Source organism: Calidris pugnax, unplaced genomic scaffold (assembly GCF_001431845.1).
Source record: "Calidris pugnax isolate Ruff unplaced genomic scaffold, ASM143184v1 scaffold1, whole genome shotgun sequence".
In the NCBI taxonomy this organism is placed as follows: Eukaryota; Metazoa; Chordata; class Aves; order Charadriiformes; family Scolopacidae; genus Calidris; species Calidris pugnax.
This window is the reverse complement of record NW_015090800.1, coordinates 7,315,267-7,331,687: the sequence shown is the minus strand read 5'-3', so window position 1 is coordinate 7,331,687 and position 16,421 is coordinate 7,315,267. Positions and strand designations below refer to the sequence as shown.

The window sequence follows — 16,421 nt, the reverse complement described above, 5'->3', positions numbered from 1 at the left end:
CTATGTACGTATACACATTGTGTGATCATTTACAGTTCAGTGTCATTAACATAGCATGATACTTTTTAAAAATTCTACATTATATCCATACACATGAAAACAAACCTAATTCAGTGATTAAAAACACCAGCATCTGACCTGTACAAACACAGTCTCTGACAGGTAAATTCTATCATTGTGCAGTGAGTTAGATGCGGTGTAACCACATTGGCTGGAAGAAAATTAGTCCTTTCAGCAGTCTAGCATTCTTTGCAAATTTCTACACAAGTTCTTGCTCCATCTCTGCCAGGTGTGATGGGAATGTGCTTAAAACGTCAGACTGGAATGCGGTTACAATGGGGATTACACTTCTGATGGCTTCAGAGGTTTCTGCATGACCCAGGGAAAGTTGTTGCAGTTAAAATGGGAGATGCACAACCTTCTTCCCAAGACTTTATCATATTTGGAAATTAAGCCTGTGCATGATTGTAAGAGGAAAATTGAGAGATTTTGGACTTAGGATACTATCGTGTTGTTTTTACATCTAGCATTTAGCTCTGTAAAGGTCCAACATGGGTATCAACTATGATCACAGCAAGGCCCTTGCCATTTGGTTTGTGATGGTGTGCCCTTACCATCTCCAAAGGGAATACAGCCAGAGGACACACGTTGAAAAGTGCAAACAAATTTATTTTTCTAAAAGTGGCATAACTTCCAATTTAATCCCATGCAAAATACTGTCATGATCTCACTCTAAAGTGGCTGTGTGAAAGGAATAGTTACTGAAAGCTAACAAGTCACAAAAAATAGCATTATTACAATGATATTTTAAAAATCAAGAGGATTTTCATAGCTGATTCTGTGTTTGGGGTCATCCTAAAAAACTCCAGTATTGAAGCTACAGTTGAGGGAATCAAAACAGAAGCACAAAAGCAGCTGTCAGCACCACAGTCTGCAAACCCCTGGTTCATTTAGAGCAAAATGATTTATCCTGGAAAAATATGAAAACATTCCACAGTAATTGGTCTGGTGTTTCGAGGATGGAAATCAAATTTAAGTCTAAAACATGATCAATATGGTACAAAGACCAATTAAAAACAGCCATGAACCTATTAGAGGACATGTAAAGAGGCCCATGAATATGAAACAAAATTAAACTATACATTACACCAGAGAAAAAGGGGAGAGGGTAAAAGACACACAAGAACCAAATACCCCTGGGCAGAGAGAGACAAGGAAACAAGGAACTAGTTGCTTTTCAGCTGAAAAAGATGACAAGAAAAAAATAATACAGCTATATTGAAAAATAGGATGATTGAATGAAATAAAATAAATTTGAGTGAGGGTGGGAAACTGCAATGAAGGAAAAGGAGAAATCCTCATTCAAACACCCCAGTTCAAGAGAAGAAACCCTGCAGAGGGAATGAGGACTGCAGAAAACAACCACTGCCTTCATGGCCACAGACACTGCACAGTCACACATGACTACCCCTCAGAGGTACATCGAAAGCAAATGCTTTTCCACCCTTAAGCCACAGACAGAAGCAAACCCCTGTAGAGCACAGCAGAAGCAATGGTAAGAAAAGATTTGGTGGGGGGATGGGTATGAGGTGTGTTTCTGGAAGGGAGTGGGCACAAGCAGAGTGACTGCCATGGCAAGGTGATTATCCCAACACCACTGAAGGTACTGGGGAGCCTGGGGGCGTTGGATCCTAAAGCTCATGTTGATGTTGTGGAGCTTTATGCTTGTTCACCATCGGCTGAAGCCACAGACTCTCCCTCTGAAATGAAATCAGAAGTACAGGAGACATGAACAAGGAATAATTGGCAAAAAATAGTTGTCTAACTCAATTAACTAGATCACTGTGAAGGGAGGGATGCTAACAAGATGCAGCAGCTCAGAGATTTCAGAGAAACAATTCGATGCAATCATAGTATCTATTCCATTTCCAAGTTCATATGAGCTGTCCCTGTTCTTACAGACCATTCCCCACCACCTACGTAATTAAAATGTCTTGGTCTCATGTTTAGCATGTTGTGACCTCACTCAGTTGAGTTTCCTCCACTCCTCCTCTGACATGGTCTTATTTCAGAGCCAGTTGTAATTGTAGCTAAAAATTAATATGACTTGTCCTTTTCGTATTTGCTGTTATCTTATTTGGGCATCATTACCTGAAGGATCTTCAGTTAATCCTCTGGATTGCTGGTAAGAAAACAACGCAGTGAGTGATAAACATGTAACATATACCATTAAACAGTATTAATGACTTTTAAAAACAATATTCTGATTTCATATTTCTATTTTTACAGTATCTGGCAGGCTTTTTAAAAAAAAAACTGATTCATCTAGCACATTAATCATACTAAAAAGCCTCTAAAAATCAAGCTCTAAAAATAATTTGTGCTAGTGAGCTGTATTTTGATAAAGGAAAAAATAACTCTACTTCACCAACTGTATCTCATATCAATAAAACTGTACGGTCTTAATTCTACAGAGATCTGCATGCACATACCCACTGAGACAATTCTTCGCAAGGATGAAAACCAGCAGGGCTCACAATGCACCCTATCTATTAAACACAGCTGTGTTAATGTAGTAGCAAAGTTTTGACACAACTTATAGCTGGTGATATATAAAAAATTCAAACTTCGATTTCGTATAGCAACTCTATTTGACTGCTTGAAACAGAATATCACTTCCTTATTGGAAAAGAAAGTTCTTGAATGCAATACATTTCCATGTTTTAACACTGAATGCCACTTTGTGGAGAACTTCTCATGTTTTCTGCCTTGTGGATGACCTTGCATTCTGTGTTATGAGTGAGAATTTTGGAGCTTTAGGAAATAATGAATTCAGAAAAGTAACAGCTGTGACACTGCCTGCCTTGCAGTACTTGTTTGGCATCACCATTCTTGAGTCAACACACATAAGAGGCTTCTTACCTTGCAATGGCATACATGTCATGCTGGGTATTTTACGTACAATCCTCTTCTGATCTAGCCAGTCTCAAGTGATTAAATTAAAAATGTCTTCAATTTAATTAAAAAGCAATTAACTTTAAAATGTCTTTACTTGCCAAAAAAATGCTTTTCTTAGCTTAGATTTGGTGACACATCAGCAAAACACTTGTAATCGCCTATGAATCATCCTATGTTTAGAGTACTGATCCAAACTGGAGTGAATTTATGAAGTTAATTGAGGAAGAGACAGTATGAACAAAGAGAAGAAAGAGAAAGGATGATGTGAAGCCAGTGACCCCTACTAGCACAAAGGGATCTAACCATCCACTATAACTAGGGATTTTCCTGAGTCTATAGCAAGTAAGAACTTTCCACAGTCATTACTTTTAACAATAGGATTAGCTTTTTTTCTTTCATTTCTAATTGTCATGGTTTCAGCTGGGATGGAGTTGACTTTCTTGCTAGCATCTGGTGTAGTCCTATGTTTTGGATTTGTGATGAGAATAGTGTTGGTAGCACACTAATGCTTTTGGTTGTTTCAAAGCAGTCAAGGCCTTTTCTGCTCCTTACACCACCCTAACAGCGAGGAGGTTGGGAGTGCACAAAGATTTGGGAGGGGACACAGCCGGGACAGCTGACCCCAACTGACCAAAAGAATATTCCATGCCATAGGACATCATGCTCAGCATATAAAGCTGGGGGAAAAAAAAGGAAAGGGGGATGTTTGGACCTATGGCGTTTGTCTTCCCAAGTAACTGTTATGCACGATGGAGCCCTGCTTTCCTGTAGATGGCTGAACACCTGCCTGCCCATGGGAAGCGGTTAATGAATTCCTTGGTTTGCTTTGCTTGTGTGCACGACGTCTGCTCTACCTATTCAACCATCTTCATCTCAACCCACGAGCTTTTCCTCACTTTCACCCTGAGGGGAGTGAACAAGCAGCTGTGTGGTGCTTAGTTGCTGGCTGGGGTTAAACCATGACACTGATGTGCATCAACTAGATATTCTCTTCTTGTATTATTTGGATAGTGAATAATCTAAACTCTCCTCATTCTGTGCAGTATTTTCTCTTATTGTTCTCCCCATTGTATTATCATCTCTATATGTTACTCCTAAGACAGAATGACAAAGATTTTAGCAACGTTTATAAAGTCCTTGCCACTGTCTCGAAGGTAAGAGTATATTTAGATTGTTAAGACAGGCAAGCACGTAGACCTGGACTTCTAGAGAGCCATACAGATGCCTTTAGCGGAGCACAAGCTGTTCAGAAAGATTACATGGCTTCACAAAAGGAGAGGAACTGCCATAGTCAACATTGTCTCTGTGTAGGTGGACAGGAGAGCAGATCCTGTTTTGGAAGGCAGGAGGGCCAGGATGGGGCCCAGCAAGCTCCATCTAAAGGCTATGTGCCTTGGTAGGCAGGACCTTCCCCACTTGCTGAAGGAGACAAAGGATGTAAGCATGTTCTTTCATCTTTGTCCCCTTCCTCTTCAGAGGGAGAGCAGACATCTCTACCATCTGTGACTCTATGAGAAGTATCCTTCTTTAGCATTCAGCCTACCCCCAGTGGTGCAAACAAGCTGGAAACTGGCGATGCAGGAGAGGGCCCAGCCTGAAAGGGTAAAGAGTGTGCAATTTCCCCCTTAGCAAAGGGAAAGTACAAGGTTTTAGAAAGATGTCCTCAGACAGGGGACAAAGGAACAGCAAGTCTGGAACTATGACACGCGGCTTTTAACCTTCTCCAACTGTTACCTACATTTCTGTCTCGCACAGGCCAAATGACTTTTGCTATATTCTTTGCTTGGATCAGTTTCAGACAGTCCTGGCAGGGTTCACATGTAGTGATGAGTTCAGCATCACGCAGGTCTTCCTCAGAACTGAAAAAATACAAGACTGTCACAATTACAGACATGGTGTGTTTGCAGGAGGAATTCTTTCTCTTAGAACCTAGAGTGGGTTCTTCTCTTTTTCCCTCTTCCCTCACTGCCCAAAGGAGATGAGTACAGGTTCTTAAGACAAGCAAACACTTGCAGTATGTACTATGAGATACTACTCAGGATATAGATTTACCTACTTTTTGGGTACTCACAGCACCATAAAGACAGGTACTGTGGTTTATGAAATGTGTATCCAGGAATCATTTCAGCACCAAACCATGATCACCTGAATAGGGGAGCAGGTGACAGCAGAGCACTCAGTCAACACACTCTCCACTAAGCCCGTTGTCAGAAAAGGGAGCATCAGCCAGGGACAGGAGCGCAGACATTTGCTTTGTCAGTCTGCAGAGAAATTTTCCATAGGCAGGAAACTTCATGAAACTCAGCCTGTGTGTGCCAAAGGCAGCAGTCTGAGTTGACCACCCACCTGGGATGCCTTGTATTTCCAATGGCTAAGTAACACCAGAGACCCCACAGAAGCAATAGGTCTGCTACTGGCTACTCCCTTCTCCAGCATGTGTGAAGACCCTCTGCCCATGACTGCTCATGGGAACGGGGCTTACATGAGATCAGAGAGAGAGGACAAACAGGAACCTCTGAGACTCTCTTACCTAAGTTTGTTGGGTATATTAGAATGCAAGATCTCATGGACCTAGATCTCTGTAAAAAATAATTGTACGCAGTGCCTTATAAGACTAAATTCCTTTTCATGCTACATAACATTACTTCCCCTTTCTACGCTTTGGAAATTCCCACAGTAGATTAGTCAGAGTACTATTTATTCATTAATGAAGCACCCTACACAAGACTTTTTTTGTCTAATTCCTTCACGATATTTAGTGAGTTCCTACCTCATAATAATTGCATTAGCTTCTGCACATACAATTGCATGCTTGTCAAAATCATCATCTTTATTCTTGCAAAATAAACTATTCACTGCCCCTTTTGGATATCCACTGTAGCCCAGGGCAACCTAGAAAGAAACAACATAGAAAGGAACAAAAGGTAATGTTGTTCTGGGACCTTTAGTTACTTACTGACTAATTCAATCCTAAAAGCTGTTAATAACTTCAGTGAGAGTCCTCATGTGATGTTGTTTGATAATGTTTAGGCAGATCTCCATTTCAAAATGACTAATTGTGACTAATTATGGATCTGGAACAGAGGTAATGCAAACTTTTTCTTTTTTTCCACAAAACGTTGTTTTTGCAAATCCACTAACTTATTTTTTGAGAGTCCATAAGACACAAGTTAACTTCCTCATTTACATGCACAAACACAAGCCTAGCAAATTTAAAATCCCTTTCTTATGGCAATAATAGGCTTTTTTAAACATTTCCCTGCATGATAACTTACTACATAGCAATCTTACAACAATTATTTTGATATGACAATGGATCATGATTAGATATTTTTACAAGAGGAACACAATTTCCTAGATCACATGAACCTTTACTTACAATGTTGTCTTCCTTGTAAATCACTGTCCCCACTCCATTATTATTGTCTGAGGATAAACAGGCACATATCAGAGTTATAAATTCATACAACACTATGATATTACAACAATCCTGCTATCAAAAGGTTCTTACTCGTGCCTGCTGGTCAAGAAGGATGCAGAACACACCTGCTGCAACAAAAGTGGCTGTTCTTGCTCACCTGCCTCCAGAAAATATTGAAACAAGTAAACTGTTGACAAGAGCCCGACCAGATGTTAGGCTAATTGATGCACTTACCTCCCGTCCTCACAGCCCTCTGTCCCCTATAGTCAATCTCAATTGCCTTATCTGGGACTCTTTTGTAGAAGTACCAAAAACCATTGACTTTCCCCACTGCTGAAAATGCTTTCTATCATTGCAGTTCAAAACTACTTCCTCTGCTTGAACAGCAAGTTCTATTAGACCTTCCTCGAGGCTCAGGCACGTGCAATGAAACCTCCCTCCCTCCCCTGCAAGAGGAAACACCACCTCAAAATTGTCTTTTGTGGGAAAGGGAAACTAGAAACTTTCCACTTCTTAGTGACCCAGGGAAGCCGGTGTGGGCGTGATGCTGACAGCAACTGCCTGGGATATGGCTTGGAGCCATAAGACTCTACTTTGTCACCTATAACCAACTATTACCATGATTAAAATCAGTCAAATTCTGCAATGCTTTCTCTTCCATAAAAGAGCCAACTGCATTTAGCTAACAGCAGGAGAAACACGGGGAAACAGTAATGGGGTTTGAGGATAAAGTGGGAAACTCCAGCCACACTGCTGAGTGAACCCTATTCTCAACCTACACAGGTGGGACTGAACAAAAGCCAGCCTAAGACCTTCAGTGTAACCAACCACAACCAGCCAGACTAATGGACAACATGAGAAAGTAACAGATAATTACATCCAGTTTTGTTTTCTTTTTACCTATCGTAGCAGTGCTTCTTCAGTTTTGCAAATCTTTAATGCAAAAATAGGAAAGCTCGACCAAAAATCAATGTCTGAACTGACCACCTGCCATTTCATACCATGGAGAAACTGGCCCCAACGAGAGTCTCTTGCAGTCAGCCTAAGCCTCAGAACTCCCCACCTGGTGAGGAAGACAGGAGAAGCACTTTCCTCCTCTTCCTCCAGTCTGGCTAGAAAAGAAAGAGCCCAACTAAACACCTCTGAACTGTATTTCTTTGGCTCTTACTCAGCCCTGGGCTTGTGCTGGAGGAACTCCTAACTTATCAAATAAACCTCCATTTGGTAGCAACGATACACTATGTTTTATCTTAGGGAGATTTTTGTCCAATTTGCACTACCAGCCTTCTTCAGATAACCTGAGCATGTTTTGTAAGACAATGATGCAACACGAATTAAATTTATAACACAAGAAATACCAACGTAGTACTAAAGTTAGCTAGATATGCAGAGTTTCATCAATTACCTAACCGAATGCAATGAAATCAATTAAGGATTTTTTTTCAGTATATTACATCTCCAGGAATGTGACTAACAATTATGTGGGATTTTTCTACACTGTGTGAATGACTGAGCTAAATTTAGTAACATTAATTTACTTACCGCTTCTGGATGCTAATAAATCACAGAGCTGTAACGCATGGGTGTATTTAGGATTATTCTTCACAGTTGATTTCTCCTCTTCTAAGATTATTATTTCTTCATCTTTGCAACTTGCCAGAGTTTCAAAACATTTCTTTGCTGTATCAAGATTGCTTTTATATTTTTCCCGTTGGTCCCCTTTCAGGTGCTCCAAGCTAAAACACTTTAAAATTTCCCCATCAATTTTCCCATCAAATATAGATGAAACTGGGATTATATCATCATGAGAAGATGCTCTTTTGTTGGAATTAGGTTTTTTCATCTTTCTTTGATTGCCTAGTGTTGGTACATATGGTGCTGCAACAATATAACTTTCTTTAAAGATGGTATTAGCATACTTTGCCAGAGCATCCCTTTTCTCACTTTCTGCCATTTCAGTTTCAAAATTTGGCCAGTAATAGACTTGTGAGACTTGTGCTGAATAAAAAAAAAATATATATGTAAGATTAATAAATATGAAATACACTAGTGGTCATTTTGTCCACTAATAGATCTAAAGTGATATGGAATTAAGCTGCAGCTTTTCCCCATGTTAGTAAAATAATATCAAAATACTTTTTAATTAACACATTACCTTCAAAATCAAAAGGGAAACTTTATATACAATTAATGACTTTTTTTTTTTCCCAGGTGATTAAATTTTTGTCTCTACTTTTATTTACGAAATGGCAAAAATTTCTGAAACAAGGAGATTGTTTTAAAGAGATAGAGCAAAGTATTGGAGTTACTATAGAGGAAAAATATGTGTTATCAATTAGGCATCTAAAAACCCAGAAAATTCAACACATAGGTAGCGTGTTATCATTTGTGAAGTACGACAGATTGACTTATCTGCAAAAAATCTACCTACTTTGTTATCCTGAATATGAATACCTGAGGTACATTCCTTATCTGATAAGTGACGTAAATGGCTGCTTTCTTCTCATTTATTTTATCAGGTTGATTATCTATGAATTATTTTTTCAGGATTTCCACATTCCTTGGGACACTACTTTTTTCTTTTTTTTTTTCTCATTTATCAAGCATCTCTACAAGATCTGCTGGCTCTTTTTTCATTTAATGACTTGCATTCTTTATGATCTATGTGTTAGCAAAAACAGTAATTCATACAATGACATTATGAATCACATCTTAATATCTTTAATAAACACAGCTACCTATTGTATGAGATATTTAGCTATACCAGCTTCTGACACTGATCAGAATAAAAAACCAACTGAGGAAAAATGCAGAGAGCAAACTGGAAGAAAATTACAAGGAAGAGAAATGACTGGCCTGACTAGTTTACCAGCCTATGAGTATGCCACATGTGCAATCTTAGTCAAGGAGATATTTCAGTTCTGATGCTGACCTTGAACCAGTAATGTTGCACAATAATTGCAAGGCATCCGAGACATGTAAACTTCACAGCCCTGCAGCGCCTTAGGAAACCTTAACAGCACTTTTGGCACAGCATGAAGTTCCTCTGTTGAGCAGCCCAGGGCAATAATCCTTTTTGGCTTGCTCGCTTCACAGACGAGAATTCCAGTTTTGCGATCCTGCACATACACAAATAAATGTATACATAACCAAATGAATGTATAACCATTCAGTGAATGAGTTTGTCCAGATTATATGGAGTAACAGCAAGCAAAGGATTTCACACAAAAAGAATGGCATTTGTTGCAAAAGGGTAGGGATCGAGCAGTCTAGAAATGTGCTGGTTCCTGTGGATTTTCAGCCAGTTCTGGTGTGTCTACAGCACATAACTCACTTGCCGTATTCTAAATCAAAAGCACAATGCTTTGACTGGAGTCCAGAAAGGGGTACCTTTGGAAAATCTGCAAGTTTGTAAAATTATGGAAAAAGTAGGGAGATGGATATCCCAATAGCTGGTCTAGCAGATTACAGAAACAGGAGAAAGGAGTGACGAGGTGTAGTTTCAAACAAATGTTAACATTATTCTGAGGATACTCACAGTAGGAACCACCAGACATCTACGTAGGTTCAAAAAGTCAAACAGCTTTGATTTATCAAAAATTATTAGAGTATAAGCATACGACAGATTAAAATCCCACACTGGGGCAGGGACACTCCTGAGGGACCACACCTAGAAAATAACTCATGCCAGGACAGGGCCAGTAGGAAGCACAGAGAAGCAGAGGAAAACTAGGAAAAAGCACAGAGGAGCTGCAGGCAAACCATCACGCACAGAGCCCCAACCTCCTGCACCACCCATCACCTCACTGAAGGAATTGGGACGGACTGAGAGTAACCTACGGGTGAAAACAAGGGAAGTTGAGAGTAGGGAGGTGGGAGGGGAGGTGTTTGACTTAAGTTGAACCTAGAAAAAATGGATGGAGGATGTTTAACTCCTTATGTTCTCTTTTATTCCTCCATATCCACTTCAGCAAACAGAAGTTTGTATTTATTGGTAATGAATTGAATGAAGTAAAAATTCCCCAAAATTAAGATCGTTTTACCCACAACACCAATTCAGTAATTTATAAATCAAAATCCTAATGGAAACTATGGCTTTTTTAACCTTGATAACAATTAATATGCTTGAGTTGATTTAACTCACGGGTTTCTGTGATTTGCTTGGGAAGTTTTCCATATGTAGGGCTAAGAAGATGCACAAGTCTTCTTTCTTTATGTAAGGAGGACCTAGAAAGAAACAATGGAAAGAAAATTTAATCAAAACAGTCTTGGAGAAAAAAAAGTAGGTAGTGTCCTGAAATTAGCAAATTATTATTGGCAATGAGATAGAAAGGATAATTATCTAGCTCTCCAGTCCTAGGTGAAAAATTGGGGAAAATGATTATGCAATTTACAACTACATTTTGTTGTATTCATTACAAGCTGCAAAAAGGGCTTTAAAGAAAAATATTTACTAACATACTGTGCTTCTAGTTTAAACACCAAGCAATAACAAAAGAAACCAATCAGAACAGTACCAAAGAACAAGGGATTTAATCTTAATCATACCTGCAGTAAGTTGAGTGTCGCACTGTTTCCACTGGAAGAAAAGCCAACAACCAATGAAAAACTCAACAAATTTATTTAAAGCATAAGTGAACATTTATCTAGCACTCTCAACAATCTATCTGTTCAAATCTGCCATTATATCTAACACATACTAATCAATCTACCATGAGGATTTCTTGGACCACTGAACAAACATGAGTCCTCAAAGACTTAAGACATTCTTATCTATTTCAGTTCTAAAGCTCTTGTACTATAGAGGAAGATAAAAGTCAATTACATAGTTATGCAGTTCGTCAGTAGTCTTGCGTGTCCCAGTTCCCTTTTTTCCCAACTCAGATGGCTTTACTTCCATCAGATACATCTGATGGATCTTGAAAAATGAAGCAATGCTTTTCTGCCCTATCTGCTTCCACTTCTGACATGCTTTCTACTAGCTGAACTATTTTTTATGACATCTGGGAATGACTGACTCCTAAAACTACTGATGGAGTACAAAATTATGACTGAAAAGCTCTGATGTCTATATTCAGGTGAATACATATTTACGTATCATCAAATGGTTCATGAGCACTCAATGCATTTTAATGAACGTTCCATCTAATGAAAATGTGCTTCTTAAAAACAACAGCAAAAAACCCAACAAATAAACAAGGCAAACCAGAAGGATGACATACAAAACAACGTATTTTTTGTTTTTATTAAATAAATATTCAAAAATACTTTTTAGTAATACAAATCTGAGTCTAATCTTCAATATGCAAACCTACCTCATGATAGTCAAAGTTCTTCTTTAAGTTTTCTAGCTGATTCTAAAAAAAAAAAAAAAAAAAGAAACTTAAAAAGCAAACAAATAAACCAGGCACTTGCAAAATCACTGAGGTTGGGAGCCATGTCTGGAGGTCTCCAGTCCAGACCCCCTACTCAAGGCAATGTGAAGCAGATCTCTTGGGGCTGTGGTCACTCAGATTTTTAGTATCTCCAAGGATGGGGCTCCACAACCTCTCTGGGCAACATGTTCCAGTGCTTGTCACCCTCACAGCAAAAAAAGCTTTTTGTTATGTTTTAGTGGAATTTCCTGTATTTCAAATTGTGCCCATCGCCTCTTGTCCCATCACTGGGCACCACTGAGAAGAGTCTAACACAGTGTTCTTTACTCATTCTCATCAGGTATTTACACACATGAATAAGATCCCACCTGAGCTTCCTCTTCTCCAGGCTGATCAGTCCCAGCTCTCTCAGCCTCTCTTCATATGAGAAATGACCCCATCGCATAATCATCTTCACGGCCTTTAGCAGGACTCACTCCCATATGTCCAGCTCTATTTTGTACTGGGAAGGCCAGAACTGGACACAATGTTCCAACCATGGCCTCACCAGTGCTGAGCAGAAGGATCACCTCTCTCAAGCTGCTGGCAATGCCCTGCCTAACACAGTCCAGGAGGCAGCTGGCCTTTGCCTCAAGGGCACATTGCTGCATCCTAGTAAACTCACCCACCAGGTCCTCCAGGTCCTTTTCTGCAAAGCTGCTTTCCAGTCAGTCAGCCCCAGCCAGTATTAGGGCATGGGGTTATTCCTGCCCAGTTGCATGGGTTTTGCACTTCCCTTTGCTGAACTTCATTAGATTCCTGTTTTGCCATTTCTCTAACCTGTCAAGGTCCCTCTGGATCAATCCCCGGTGAACCAACCACTCCTCTGAGTTTTGCACCACCTACATACTTTATGAAAGGGTACTTTAACTCATCATCCAGGACATAAATGACAACATTTAACAGTTTTGGTTCTACTATCCACCTCGGATATACCACTAGGGACTCTCCTCCAGCTGGACTTGGTGCTGCTGATCACAACCCTCTGAGTTTGGCAGTTCAGGCAGTTGTCAATCCACCTCACCATCCACTTATCTAGCCCACACTTCATCAGTTTGTCTATGAGGATGCTGTGGGAGATAGCGGTGCAAGTCTTGTTAAAGTCAAAATGAAAAACATCCACTGCTCTCTACTCATCCACCAAGCTGATCATCTCATCATAAAAGGATGTCAAGCTAGCGAGGAATGTTTTCCTCTTTGTAAGTCCATGCCAACTCCCAGACAACTTCTTGACAGGTCCCACGGTCTTGTGTACTTCCAACTTCTTCAAATATACCATAATCAGATTCTGCTCTACTGAGGGTAAATCTATTGCTCCAGATCTTCCCACTGGTGTCAGGGACATGGGATTCCTGAGGGCAAATCTTGGCAGAAAAGACCCAGGCAAAGAAGACTTTGAATACCTTGCCCATCTTTGTCTTTATAGAGCTAGTATTTAATCTTGAATGTGGACATTAACTGGATACTTGGGCCTGAACCAAGACTAAGACCTTTTCCTTCAGAAAGATTTTTCCAGAGCCATACACAAATTATTTGATTTAAATTACACCAAAGTAAATCCTGTTAAGTAACTTAGGGACTTCCCTGAAAGGAATAATACTCCTTTGCAAACTCAGAAAATATTCTTTCCACTAAATGGAGGACTATATCTTGTGACGGAGCCAAAAATACCATGTTTGACACAGACCTGTAAACATCGAAGCCAAACTCATCTGACACTTCAAATACAAGAATGTGAGCCTTAGAAGACTGTTGCATTTACCCTGAGGGATTAAAAGTTAAGTGTGTGCAATGCAGGACAGAGCTACCCCTTCATATTGGAGGTCTTATTGAAGCATGTCACAGCTCCCCTCAGCATCTATCCCCAGCCTTCCTCCATAGAGCAACCAAGACACATATCCAGGCCTCACCATCACAAAAGTTCAGGCACAGCCAGAATTAAGCATTCAGATGCAAAATCAGGGAGCGCTCCAGAGCTCTGCCGTACAGCTAAACAGGAGGCTGGACTTTCCCAGTGCCAGGTTCTAAAATATGCAACTTGTTCCTTTCCTGACTGTAGAAGCATCTGAGTGTAAAGATTTCCAAGGCAGAAAGCAAGCCATAAAATTCCAGTTACATACGAGTACGAAGAATAAAGCATCTTGTAGGTGATTATCTGCTATAGTTCCTCTCCTATAGAGAAGGGTAAGAATGATGTGTTTGTCTGTAAGTTAACTATAAATAAAATGACCCCCCATGCCCTCAAACATATAATTACATTATGACAATAAATAAATAATATTGTAGAAGCATACTTCGTCACTTTGTTTGGATGATTCTTCTACACAATGAATTGTCTTGATTTTCACTTCCTTCAAAAGTTTCTGACAGTCAGAACACGGAGGTTTAGTGCAGTAAAGAACATCACTCTCTTCTATTTTTGTCTTTGATCTGAAAAATATATGTATTTACACAATTAATTCCTTTTCTGCAAAGCTAAAACTAAACATAATCTCTCAATTTCTTTAAAATAAATTCAGTATTTTCATTGAAGACTACTATTTCTAATTAGATTGCTCTCCTCCTCCAAGTTTCCTATTTGATGTTAATGTTTTTCCCTTCAAATATCTGATCTTATTTGCTTCCTCTACTTCTGTGTATACAAACTCTCAAGGGATCTGGCTGGCCTAAAAGACTGCCAGGCAGAATGCTGCAGACTGTGTCCTTCAAAAACCGTTTAGAGCTTTGTCACAGCAAGATTGTGTGACTATTTTGGCAAGTAGGAATACAAGGTGGTACTACACCCTTCTAGGGGCAGAGGAGAGGAAACGTTAACATGTTGATTGTAAGCTCAGACTCGTAAAATGTTAAGGAGCTGCATTAATGGGTGGAGAACAGATGGAAAGGTCAAAGAGAAAATCCATGGTTAATCATTGAGTTACACTCCACACTATTCATATCTATCATCATAAAGAATGCCTGAGAAGTCACACCATTACTAGATTTGTAACAATAACCTGTACAGGAGAACATTTGCTTCCGCGTGGAGAACAACCTCCCCTTTTGCAACTTGAGTCCTTCGGTTTTTCCTCCCAATAGAGGGCAAGTTTGCATATAATATGCCAAGAGGGTATCCATTATAACCTGCCCCAAACTGCCAAAAAACACAAATGAAATAAAAAAATCAAAATCTAACAGACTCTTTCAAATATCAGTGACATTTTAACCATACACTAATATAGCTTTAAAATTTAAATATATGCTCTCTACCTATTTCTAACAATTCATATCAGATTTTTAATCATCTTTACCAGTTTGCCACAACCATCTTACCACCCCATCACATTATCACTTTTAACACAGTCAAGAGTTACTTCTGCTTTTGCATCCAGTGAGGTCATTGTTCTCCATCAATTTCATCACCATCATCTTGTCTATCTTTGCAAGAAACTTAGGATCCACCTTTTTAGTGGGTCTCAGGGAATATTTTTTTTGAAGTTAAATGGTAAAATTTTATCATTAATATTAGCATATTTATTATGAGAGTATGTGTTCATAAGGGAAATTTATCTCCCTTAACTTCTTTACACATCTATACCTGGTCACCTCAGTCTCCCTTTACGTTCAAGGCAGAAAACCAGGTCTACCTGGCCTACTCCAGGTTCTGGACTGGGATGAATGACACTCTAGATTTCCACTGACTATAAAGGGGAGCCAGGACCGATAGCTCAGACATAGTCATCTATAATGCAGATGTCTACATTAGGTCAAACAAACCTTTTGGAGCACTGAACAGAATTTTTGTGTTGGAGAACTCAATGTACTTACAAAATATCCATCCTGACTGTAGAGTGTACACCCCACACCTCGGTTTGGATCATTTTTGAGAAGACAGAAAGATTTTCATGTCACTTAACCCCATACTTTTTTATATTTAAAGATATATTTTACAGATTAACATCCAGTGCTTTAATGATATGGAAATGGGAGGCATAAGTGCTTAAATGTTGAAAGAATCCCTCTACGTATATACATTATCTAATTCTAGACAGATAGCCATACACGATAACACAATGAGGCATAACTACTATCAAGTACAATAAATGTCAGATTTAAGAAGAACACAACCTCAAATCCGATTCAGGGCACACTTAGTACCTTTGATTAGTAGTTGCAGAGTATTAACTTGATACAAAATTCCGATAACAGTATACATAGACTTTAGTAAAGCCTTTGACACCATTTCCCAGGGCATTCTCCTGGAGAAACTGGCTGCTTCTGGCTTGGATGGGCACACTCTTTGCTGGATGAAAAACTGGCTGGAAGGCCAGGGCCAAAGAGTGGTGGTGAATAGAGTTAAACCCAGTTGGCATCGGGTCACAAGTGGTGTTCCCCAGAGCTCAGTACTGGGGATGGTTCTCTTTAAAATCTTTATCAACAAACTGGACAAGAGGACTGAAGGCACTCTCAGTAAGGTCGCAGATGACACCAAGTTGGGCAGAAGTGTTGGTCTGCCTGAGGGTGGGAAGGGAGGGATCTGGACAGGCTGGATCGATGGGCTGAGACCAACAATAAGGTTCAATAAGAATTATTATTCAAAAATGAATAAAGTTTCAATAAGGCCAAGTGCCGGGTCTTCCACCTAGGTC

At 39.5% G+C, this 16,421-nt stretch overlaps 1 protein-coding gene and 1 long non-coding RNA gene across 2 annotated transcripts; both read right to left on the bottom strand.

The window, feature by feature from the left end:
• Positions 1–689: 689 nt before the first annotated feature.
• On the bottom strand, positions 690–5,826 carry LOC106885271. The gene is made up of 4 exons (XR_001411416.1): positions 5,729–5,826; positions 4,697–4,817; positions 2,152–2,182; positions 690–1,760 (listed from the first exon to the last, which is right to left on the bottom strand). It is a non-coding gene; the product is annotated as an uncharacterized LOC106885271 (long non-coding RNA).
• A 1,453-nt stretch (positions 5,827–7,279) lies between these two features.
• On the bottom strand, positions 7,280–14,768 carry LOC106885227. Its single transcript, XM_014937228.1, has 8 exons — positions 14,764–14,768; positions 14,088–14,223; positions 11,695–11,736; positions 10,928–10,958; positions 10,524–10,606; positions 9,312–9,498; positions 7,922–8,377; positions 7,280–7,491 (listed from the first exon to the last, which is right to left on the bottom strand). The coding sequence occupies exons 1-8, from the start codon at positions 14,766–14,768 to the stop codon at positions 7,280–7,282; spliced, it is 1,152 nt and encodes a 383-aa protein (XP_014792714.1).
• Positions 14,769–16,421: the final 1,653 nt, after the last annotated feature.